This window comes from Callorhinus ursinus, unplaced genomic scaffold, assembly GCF_003265705.2.
Source record: "Callorhinus ursinus isolate GAN/ISIS: 27379988/994484 unplaced genomic scaffold, GSC_fseal_2.0 scaffold124, whole genome shotgun sequence".
Classification (NCBI taxonomy): domain Eukaryota; kingdom Metazoa; phylum Chordata; class Mammalia; order Carnivora; family Otariidae; genus Callorhinus; species Callorhinus ursinus.
In genome coordinates, this window is record NW_027397186.1 from 992522 (window position 1) to 1004269 (window position 11748).

An 11748-nucleotide genomic window follows, 5' to 3' on the forward strand; every position below is an offset into this window, starting at 1 on the left:
TCTTCTGTATCTCTTGTAGCTTTTCTTGGTCTGATTTAGCTTGCTACAAAGCCTAGTGATGAGAGTGTAACAGACTGTGTGCTGGGATTTTATGAATTTTTTTACTTAAAATTATTTTGAAGTTTGGCATTTTCCATTTTATTTCATTTTTTGGAGATAGAGAAAGTGAGCATGAGTGGGGGAGGGGCAGAGGAAGAGGGAGAGGGAACATCTTAAGCAGGCTCCATGCCCATTGTGGAGCCCAATGCAGGTCTCAGTCTCACAACCCTGAGATCATGACCTGAACCAAAATCAAGAGTCAGACACTTAACAGATTGAGCCACCCAGGCGCTTCTGGCATTTTCCATTTTAAAGTAATGATAAGGATATAGCTTTTATGCAGATTTACATTTTTCTTCTTACTGGTTTATATCCTTTTGGGAGGAAATATTGGGAAGACGGCAGCTGAGTGGTTAACATTGTGTTCTGCTAATTTACCTCTGATTGCTAATGGCATTTTATCTTATGTAAATATATATATGTATATATGTGTATGTATGTATATATATATATGCATGCACATATATACTTAGACACACATAGAAGTCCATTTTTATTCTGTTTATATAGTAGAGGTCACCTAAGTTGGCTGTCTGATTCAATAACCATCTTGTTCATAGCTAATCTTGGAGGCAAATAAGACTGTAGATATCTTTTCAGGATTTCTAAATATTCCTCACCCTGAAGCACATTCATGAAGATGGACCAGAAGGCCATAGCCACACTGCTAGGGCTTGCTGCAAAAAGTCTACTGAGTAATGAGCCTGCAGCTATCCATGCCTTGGAAGAACTCCCAAGAGACCTCTTTGTTCCCTTGTTCATTGATGCCTTCTTGGGAGGGCATAAGAAGATACTAAAAGCAATGGTGAGGGCTTGGCCCTTTCACTGTCTCCATATTGGGGCACTGAGTATACAAGAGTCATGCTATGAAATCTTGGAAGCCATGATTGATGGTCTGCAGATCTACCCTGACCAGAACTCTTCCTCTTGGTAAGCCTATATCAAGTAGAAACGTAGTGAGTCAGCAGAAGGGTATGCTAGAGCCTGGGGCAGGGGGATACCTAACAGCCTTTCAAAAATAGCCAGTGGTGAATGCTGAAGATCTCTGTGGGGCTATTGGCCTAACACGTGGGGTTACCTTAGGGACTCCAATGTCTTACAGGCTTGATTATAGAATAGAGGTCACTGAGGTGGTGGATCTATCTCCTGAGTATGATTACATAGAAGGACATGGGTGTTGAGAGTGGGGAGGACCAGAGGTGAAGAAAGTATGGGTAAAGAGTGAAAGATGTTAAATTTGTATAAAAGGACTTACTGGTGAATGGTATATGGAATGAAAAACAGGGATAAAGAGTTCTATTTCTGCTTCCCGTCATTGATCTTGCTGGGTGATATTAAAATCAACTACTTCTCATGTGTGTTCTGTCTACTCCTCTCCATACAGGGGGTCAAAACTGAGGATCCTAGATTTGAGACAGGACCCAGACTGTGGAACAACATGCTCAGAGATCAGTACCACATTTCCTTTCTGTTTCCAGTCTTGTGTTTACTCTCGACACTCTATCCTTAAAACAGAAGAAGCCCAGCATAATGTCAAGTGCCTTGGAATTGTTAATTCAGAGTCTGAGCTTCTGTCAACCCAGAAGCCCATAGAATTATTAGTGGACCTTTCTTTCAATAGTATCTTGAGAACAAAGCAATTTCTTTCTTTCCTTCAGAGTAAAGTTGAGCACAGCTTTGGGTCTTTGCACCTCTGCTGCAGAGATTTGCAAATTGATAAAATCTCTGCCCACAAAAGTGTCCTGCAGTTTCTGGATCTGGGATGCATTGATCTCCTGGAATTGAATCAGGCTTATCTGAATGAAGTCACCACCCTTTTGGCTCAGATGATCCACCTGAACAGCATTAGTTTGTCTAACATCTCCTTTAAACACTGTAAGGGGGAAGACTTCAGAACTTTTCTCATCCAGCTTGGACAACTAGACAACCTCCAGGAGCTCAGCTTGGCTTTATTCTGCCTTAAAGATCAACTGCATAAACTGCTCAGGTGAAGGGGTGGGGAGGAACCTCGGTTCTCTGAACACCCCATTGTTAATACAGGAGAAGAGACCATACTTGGATATCCCAGGGTCCTCATAACCTATTTCTCCTTCCACATCAGCATGGGCACTGGTAGGAGTTTGAAACTGGCCAGGCTAGTGAAAGGTATCTCGTGAGGAGACAGACAATATTTGAAAAGAAAGCTGTGCTCATTCATTTATTCATTCATTCAGTTGACCATGTGCAAACAGTATGAAAAGTTTGTAAATATATTGGTGAAAAAGACTCAGTTCTTCTTCTATTGGAGTTTACAGCTTTCTAGAGAGGAGGGTGAAGCATTCAGATGATGCACATCCCCATGGGCTAGCCACAATATTTAACATTTCCAGATCATTTTGCTCCTGTGTTTTCTCCAAGGCTTAGACCCTGAATGGAGAACTTGTTTTCTGGGAGTTAGTCAAAGGGAACCCTCAGTTGGGTACTTTCCTAGACCTATCTTCACTGAGTAAGTGAACAAGATCCATTATTGATTTTGTTGTATATACCAAGTACATACAACTTTTTTCACTTAATCTTTCCCACAACCATGTATAATAATTACTGTTGTGCACATTATAAAGATTAAAAACCTGTATCTCAGAGGGGAAAAGTAACTTTCTTAGGGTCACAAGCCTATTAAGTCTGATTGCAAAGCCCACATTGTTAACCACTGTTGCGAAATATGTACAAATTGGTTTATTCTAGAGGCTTGTGTATCTATAATTCTGGTCTCGCTGCCCTGATCCAATCCTCATTTTTCTGAAATAGGGTTTCTTTTTTCTCTCTACAGAATCCTGCCACCTCAGTTGGATACACTGTGTCTATCTTTTTGTGGCCTGTCTAACAGAGATATCACTGTCCTGTCTCAGAGTTCTCAGGCCACCTACCTAAGGCTGTTGAATCTCAGTAACAACCAGATATTCTCAGAAGTTTATGAGCCCTTCCAGAATCTGCTAAAGAAAGTCTCAGGCACCCTGGAGTATCTGGAGATAAATAATTGCCTGGTAACTGATTCTACTCTCTCTGCTGTCCTCCCAGCCCTGAGCCACTGTACCCACCTCCGTGTCCTTAGCTTTGCCTTCAACCCCATTACAATGCCTCTGCTCATGGGCCTTCTGCAGCATTTAACATGCTTGATGGACCTGAAGCATGTTATTTATCCTGTTCCTGTCCACTGCTATGAACAATGGAATTTTCCTGGCAGTTTGGACCAACAGAAACTTGCTGAAGTGCAGGCCCAATTGACAGCAATGCTGCATGTGGTACAGCGAGATGACATGACCTGGACCGCTTGTCCTGAGTGATTTCCATAGCACAAGGAGTTGTTTCACCACTGATGTGTGACCATTAAAGCATTCAGTGTTTTGTCTGAAGCTCAGATTTGTTAGACACATAGATAAAATTCTACTGTTTGAGGAAACTGGGGTTAGGAAGATTGGATATGTAACTGACCTCTATAAAGAAAAACTCTAAAAAGGAAATAGAAGAGTTTGGAAGGTCCTGTGGATCTTTTGCTCATTCCCCTCTACATCCTTTTCTGGTTGCTAACCACAGTGTTGGATATATGACATAGGCTAACCCAGTGATAGCACCATCATTTTTCTTGTCACACTGATTTATCCACTTATGGACATGTGACACAAGTCAGAACAATTGAAACTCTTCCTGATTGTGGTAGTTATTGAAGCCAATAATTTTATCCTTTAGGGTCCTGCAAACTTCTTGTATTTATGATTGCCTTGGGTTGCTTATGAGAAATCCTATGTGAGCAAAAGGAAACAAACTATGCCCATTACCTACTGGTGTCTTTTGTTCTTTGTTTTTGAGTATAGTTGACACACAATGTTACATTCATTTCAGGTGTACAGAATAGTGATTCAGTTTCTCTGTATGTTATGCTATGCTTACCACAAGTGTAGCTACCCTTTGTCACCATACAACCCTATTACAATATCATTGGCCATATTCCCTATGCAGTGCCTTTTTCTACTGATGTTTTTATTAACATGTTGCTACCTGCTTTCCCAGGTCTCAGACCTCTGGCTCTGTTATTCCTTATTTCACATACATTCACCAAATAACTCTTATGATTTAGGTACTGTTCCAGATGCTGCGAACTATAAAGTCCTTGATCTCAAACCACTCAGAGTATAGATATTCCTATGATTTGTCAGTTTCTCCACTCTTTTCTTAGGGCATTTGAGAAAATTATTTACCACCCCTCCACCCCAAATTTTTTTCACCTTTTCTCTCACATACTCTGCTCAATCCATCTTGGCCTCTTTATGCTGTTGTATAACTCTCAGGTCATGGCTTAAATGTTTCCTCCTCAGATAGGTTTTTTCCTCCTTATCCAAGTAAATTGACTCTGCTGCTGCTCTCTCTTAGTGTACCATGTACATTTCCTTCATGGTACACATAATTCCATATGTATTTGCTCCCTGTGCTCTTCCACTAAAGTTACACTGTTCATTATGGTACACACTAGGCCATATGTGGCTACTGAGCACTAGAAATTTGCTCTAAGTATTAAATGCACAGTGTATATCCAAGACTTGGTAAGAAACGAAAGATACAGAATAACAAATTGATAACTTACTTATATTCTTTATATACTGAAATGGTAATGTATGGCATATCAGAGACCACAAAGAAAAAATATAAATTAACTTTTTAAATATTGTTTATATTTTTTAAAGATTTTATTTAGTTATTTGAGAGAAAGAGAGTGGGGTGAAGGGCAGTGGGAGAAGCAGACTCCACACTCAGCAGGGAGCCTGATGCGGGGCTTGATCCTGGGACTCCAGGATCATGACCTGAGCTGAAGGCAGATGCTTGCTTAACCATCTGAGCCACCCAGGCACCCCTCTATTGCTTACATTTTGAAATAATAACACTATTTCAGAGACTTGGTAAGAAAAAAATGTTAACAATTTGTTATATATCTACACGTCAAAGTGATAAAACATTGCATTTCAAAGACTTATTGAGGAATAAGAATCTAAATTTATTCCTGTCATATGTTACAATGATAACATTGAATTTCAATGACTTACTAAAAAAAAAGAATGGAAAATAGTTACTACTTTGTGTATAGTCTTTCCATGTTGAAATGAAAACAGACTGCATTTTAAAAACTTAGTAAGAAAAATGTAAAAGTAATGATGTGTTGATGTTTCCATGTTGAAATAAAACATGCATTTCAAAGACTCACTAAAATTTTTTAAAATATTTTTTTCTTATTGCTTACAACCTTGAAATGATAACAAACTGCATTTCAAAGACTTAGAGAAAAAATGTGAAAGTTAATAATTAATAAAAGTAGTTAACTTGTTATTTCCATTTTGTGATAACACACTGCATTTCTGACTTAGACAAACATGTTAGAATAACTAATAAGTGAATTGTATATATTGTTTCTTTGTTGAAATAACACATGGCATTTCAAAGATTTCATAAGAATAAAGAATACAAAATTAGTAATTTCATATTGCTTACATATTGAAATAATGATATAATACACTGCATTTCAAAGACTTAGTATAAAATATAAAATTAATTAACAATTTATTCATATTGTTCCCAGCTAGAAATTATAATTCCTTTACCTTTGTGTTAAAAATAATTATTAAAATTAAATTCACCTTTTCCTTTCAACTTTTTCTTTGGTTTTTACTTTTTTTGGTGTGGCTCATACTGTATTTCTGTTGGTCAAGATGGCACTAGACCATTAACTCTATCCGGGCAGACTGTTTCTGTTCGGTTTATGTATTAATCATGCTTTTTATTTTCTGTATTTTCTGATGTTTTGACATCTGGGGCCTTGCTGACACTGGAGAGAGACTGCCTCTCCCAAGACTAGCTAAATCCTAGGGAGTGAAAACTACTTACTTGTGAGCATGCCTTTCTTATGCAAACCAACCAATACAGAGCCTTAACCCCCAATTATCTTTTTTTGTGGGCTCTCACAGGGTTTTTAACACTCTGGGCTACTATTCTCCTGTCCCAATCACCCTAAGTACAGGTAACAAACAATTTGGAGACAACCACTATGCCCCAGTGCCCACTGAAAATACTCAAACTAGCTCATTATAAGCCTGTTTAACCTTCCTTGCCTTGCATTTCCCTTATAAATCACAATAAAGTCAAGACTTCTAGAACACTATGCAAAGGGATAATTAAGAACATTATTCCTGTGGTGTTGACAATGTGAATGACATCTTTAGATTTTTTTTTTTTTTTTTGCCAGATTGGTGGTTCCCAATTCTTTGCTTTCAGAAGATTGGAAGAGTGACTCAAATGACTTGTCAGGGAATCATTAAAAATAATTTTGGAGGAGGGGCACTTGGGTGGCTCAGTCAGTTAAACGTCTGACTCTTGATTTCTGCTCAGGTCATGATCTCAGGATTGAGCCCCACATCCGGCTCAGTGCTGCTGAACATGGAGTCTGCTTAGGATTCTCTCTCTCCCTCTCCCTCTGCCCCTCCCCTGCTCCCCCTCTCTCTCAAAAAAAATTATTTTGGAGGATATCATAAGACACTCAAAGAACTGACCGCTATTTCTACACAAAAGTTCTCTATTACTGTTTGTTAGGATCACAGACACAGACAGATGTTAAGTCCAGAAATTCATTCCACTATGTGTGTATGCTACATTTTGTTTATCCATTCATTCATACATGGTAATTTGGTTATTTTCACTTTTCAGTTATCATGAATAATGCTGCTATGAATATTTGTGTGCAAATATCTGTAAGAGTTCCTGATTTCAATAATTTCAAATATATACCTAGAAGTGGAATGATTAGATCATATGGGAACTTTATGTGTGATTTTTTAAACAATCACCATAATTTGTTCCAAATCGGATGCACCATTTGAAATTCTCACCAGCAATGTGGTTTCCCCATATTCTGGTCAGCACTTGCTATTTTCTGTTATTGTTATTGTTTTTTGGATAATAACCATCCTAATGACTCTGAAGTGGTTTGTCATTGTGGTTTTGATTTCCCTTCTAATTATTCTTTTTTTCTAGAATTTTAAAGATTTTCTACATATAAAATCATGTCATCTGCAAAGAGATAATTTTTCTTCCTTTCCAATTTGTATGCCCTTTACTTCTTTTTTTTACCTAATTGTTCTGCTAGAGTTTCTGATACTATGCTTTTTATTTTTTACTTTATTTTTTTATTGAATATATTTAAGGTGTACAACTGGATGATTTGATGTACTTATATATTGTGAACAAATCACCACAATCAACTAATTACTAACATATCCATCATATCACATACTTACCTTTCTTTTATGGTGAAAAAACTTGGGATCTATACTCTTAGGACATTTCAACTATACAGTACAGTATTGTTAGCTAGAGTCACGATATACATTTCATTATACATATGTATCATACATTCTTTGTCCATTCATCTGTTGACAGGTTGTTTCCATAGCTTGACTATGAGAATGCTGCAAAGAACATATGAGTGCAGGTGTCTCTTCAACATCATGATTTCAAATCCTTTGGATAAATATCCAAACATGGGATGGCTGGATCATATGGTGGTTCTATTTTCAATTTTTAGGAGAAACTCTATAATGTTTTCCATAATGGTTGTACCAATTTACATCTCCATTTACAATGTACTAGGGTTCCACAGTGTGTATACACACACACACACACACACACACGCACGCACACACACAGTAAAATATTATTCAGCCTTAAAAAGGAAATGCTGTTATTAGAGATAACATGTATAAACATAGGGGACATTATCTTAAGTGAAATAAGTCAGAAAGACAAATACTGCACAATACCACTTATATATAGAATTTTTAAAAAGTCAAATAAAGTTGAACTCAGAAGCAGGGAGTAGATTGGTGTTTATCAGGGGCTGGGGATTGGGGACAATTGGGAGATATTGGTCAAAAGATATAAAGTTTCAGTTGCATAGGATGACTAAATTCTGGAGGTCTAATGTATGGCATGGTGACTATAGTCAATAATAACTTTGTTTTTAAAATTTGCTAAGAGAGTAGATCATAAGTGGTATCTCACCACCAAAAAAGGTAACTATGTGAGGTGATAGAAATATTAATTAGCTTGATTATAGTAATAATCATTAATCATTTCACAACATATACAAATATAAGAACATTGTTATAGTATCTTGATGAATTGACCACTTTATCATTATTATAATGACTTCATTGTCTCTTTTGACACTTTTTGACTGAAAGTCTATTTTGTCTGATATAGGTACAGCCAACCTGCTCATTTTCAGTTACATTTGTGTGAAATATCTTTTTCTATCCCTTCATTTTCAGCCTATGTGTGTCTTTTAAGCTAAAGTGAGTCTTTTGTAGTCTATATTTAGTTCCTGTTTTTTGTATCCATTATCCTCTCTATATATTTTGATCAGAGATATAATTCATTTATATTTAAAGTAATTATTGATAGGTAAGGATTTGCTATTGACATTTTGTTGTTTTCTGACAGTTTTTTTTGTCCCTTTTTCCCTTTATTCCTCTCTTGTTGTCTTCTCCTGTAATTTGATTTTTTTGTAGTGCTATGCTTTGATTCCTTTCTTTTCATCTTCTGTGTATCTACTATAGATTTTTGCTTTGTGGTTACCATGAGATTTACACAAAACATCTTATAGATATAACTATTTTAAGCTGATAACAACTTAACTTTGCACAATTCCCATCTTTTTATATTGTGGGTCCATTAAAAATTATTGTAGCTATACTTATATTTAATAATTTTATCTTTTTAATTTTACACTAAAGTTATTTATTCATTAGTGTTAGAGTGTTCTGAATGTGACTATTTGCTTACCTTACAAGTTTTATATTTTCATCTGTTTTCATGTTGTTAATTATTGTCTTTTTGTTACAACTTAAAGAACTCCCTTTATTTTTTCCTTGTGTGTCCACTTTCATTTTTAATTGACTGAAATTATTTTTTAAGTTTTTATTCAAATTCCAGTTAGTTAACATACCATGTGATATTAGTTTCAGGTGTACAATATAGTGATTCAACTTCTCTATACCTTATGCTCTGCTCACCACAAGCGTAGCTACCATCTGTCACATACAAGGCTATTACAATATTATTGACTATATTCCTTTTGCTGGGCCTTTTATTCCCATGACTTGTTTATTCCATACGTAACTAGAAGCCTTTATCTCCCACTCCCTTTCACCCATTTTGCCCATCCTCCTACACCACCCCTTTAGCGACCATCAGTTTATTCTCTGTATTTATACGTTTGATTTTGCTTTTTGTTTGTCTATTTGAGGTTTTCTTTAGATTCCACACATGAGTGAAATCAGATCATATTTGTCTTTCTCTGACATATCCTCTAGATCCATCCATGTTGCATTTGACAAGACTTCATTCTTTTTAATGGCTACTTTTGTCTATTTCTCCCTTCAGATCTCTTAGTATTAGCTCAATATATTTAGGTGCCCCAGTATTGGGTGTGTATATATTTATGATTGTTACATCTTCTTGATGAATTGAACCCTTTATTATTATATAATGACCTATTGATTCTTGCTATTTTTTTTTTTTTGCTTAAGGGTATTTTGTCTGATATAAGTGTGGCTACTTCTGCTTTCTTTTGGTTTCCACCTGCAAGGAGTATCTTCTTACATCCCTTCATTTTCAGCTTGCATGTCCTTAAAGCTGCAGTCAGTCTCTTGTAGAAAGCATATAGTTGAGTCTTTTTTTTTAAATCCATTCATCCACTTTGTGCCCTTTGATTGGTGAATTCAGTCTATATACATCTAGAGTAATTACTGATATGCAAGCACTTACTAATGGCATCTTATTAATTGCTTTTTAGCTCTTTTGTAGTTCTATTTTTCTTTATTCCTCTGTTTCTGCCTCCCTTTGTGAATTAGTGATTTTCTGTGGTCGTATGCTTTGATTTTCCCTTATTTATCTTTTATGAATCTACTACAGGTTTCTGCTCTGTGGTTACCATGAGTCTTACATAAAACATCTTACAGATAAAAAATTTAAGCTAATAGCAGCTTAACTTTGATCACATACAAAAGCTCTAACCTTTTACTCTCCCCTCTATGTTTTTGGTGTCACAACTTAACCTCTTTTTATTTATTATAGTAGCTATAGTTATTTTAAATACTCTTTTCCTTTAACTTTTATACTATAGTTAAGTGGTTAACACCATCCTATTATAGAATTAGAGTTTTCTAAATATGACTGTAAATTTACCTTTACCAGTGTTACTAATTAATGTCTTCTTTTCAACCTAAAGAACTTTTATCATTTCTTGCAAGGCGAGCTAATGGTAATGAACTCCTTCAGCTTTTGTTTATCTGGAAAAAACATTATTTATTCTTCATTACTTTACTGGGCATTTGTGGCTGACAGGGTTTTTTCCTCTCAAAAATTTGAATACATGATTCCACTCTCTCCTGGCCTGTGGGGTTTCTGTTGAGACATCTACTGATGGCCTAAAGTGGGTTTTTTTTGTTGCTTTTGGGGGTTATAATTTTTTCTTGCTGCATTTAGGATTCTATGTTTATTTTTGACAGTTTTATTCTAATATGTGTTGGAGAAGGTCATTTTGCATTGAGATAATGGGGTGACCTATTAGTTTCATGAACTTGGATATCCAAGTTTCTTCCTAGGTTTAGGAAGTTGTCAGCTATTATTTCTTTAAGTAAACTTTCTACCACCTTCTCCCACTCTTCTCCTAGAACTCCAATTATTTCAATATTTGTATGTGTGGTGGTGTCCCATAGATCCCATTGTATTTCTTTGCTATTTTTCATTCCTCTGAGTTATTTCAAAGTTTCTATCCTGGTTTTATCTTCTGTTTGGTCTATTCTACTGTACTAGAAAGGTAATTCCCTACTGCATTTTACATTTTATTCACGGAATTATTCAGTTCCAGAATTTCTGTTTGGTTCTTTTAATGGTTTCTATTTATTTGTTACATTTCTCATTTTGTTTATGTATTATTTTCCTGATTTGGTTGAATTGTCTTTCTGTGTTTTCTTGCAGCTCGTTTCATTTCTTCAAAACAACAATTTTGAATTTTTTTATCAGCTATATTGCAACATTCTGTGTCTTAGAGTTCAGTTGCTGGAGGATTATTGTCATCTTTTTTATTGTGATAACATGTTTTCTTGATTCTACATATTCCTTGGAGTTTTGCGTTGCTGCTTTCACATTGACGTAGGAGACACCTCCTCAAATAATTACTAATTGTCCTCTGGTGGGAAATATTTTAGTTAGTCCTGCTTATATCAGATTTCTCCAACCTGTGTGAATACACCTCTATAAATAACTTACTCCTTCTCGTGACTGAATTCTTAAGCTTGTATGTCTTCTCTGATTCTTAAAACTCACCAGGCTGGGCTTCTGGAAACCTCTCTTTTGTTTTCCAGAGGGTTGCACTACAGCTCAAGTTTTTTATTCCCCCCCTGCTCAGACTCTGGCTTGATTTTCTGAGTGTACTTGCAGTTTACTGGAGCTTGTTCTTGCCAACACACTCAGGAGAGAGCACAAGGAGACAGTTGTAGAGTAGGAGGAGTTGTGGGTTTAGCACTTGGGGTGTTGTGGGTGCCCATGGGCCAGATGGGGAAATAG

At 36.2% G+C, this 11748-nt stretch overlaps 1 protein-coding gene across 1 annotated transcript; it reads left to right on the forward strand.

The window, feature by feature from the left end:
- The first annotated feature begins 739 nt into the window (after positions 1 to 739).
- On the forward strand, positions 740 to 3422 carry LOC112820533 (melanoma antigen preferentially expressed in tumors-like). Its single transcript, XM_025867571.1, has 3 exons — positions 740 to 1029; positions 1484 to 2086; positions 2909 to 3422. Exons 1-3 carry the CDS (start codon positions 740 to 742, stop codon positions 3420 to 3422), a joined length of 1407 nt encoding a protein of 468 aa, XP_025723356.1.
- Positions 3423 to 11748: the final 8326 nt, after the last annotated feature.

Excerpts from the sequence above, each read along its gene's own strand:
- LOC112820533 (XM_025867571.1), top strand. The coding sequence starts at position 740 with ATGGACCAGAAGGCCATAGCCACACTGCTAGGGCTTGCTGCAAAAAGT. Across the intron at positions 1,030-1,483 it reads GACCAGAACTCTTCCTCTTG|GGGGTCAAAACTGAGGATCC; the intron begins GTAAGCCTATAT and ends CTCTCCATACAG. Across the intron at positions 2,087-2,908 it reads CAACTGCATAAACTGCTCAG|AATCCTGCCACCTCAGTTGG; the intron begins GTGAAGGGGTGG and ends TTCTCTCTACAG.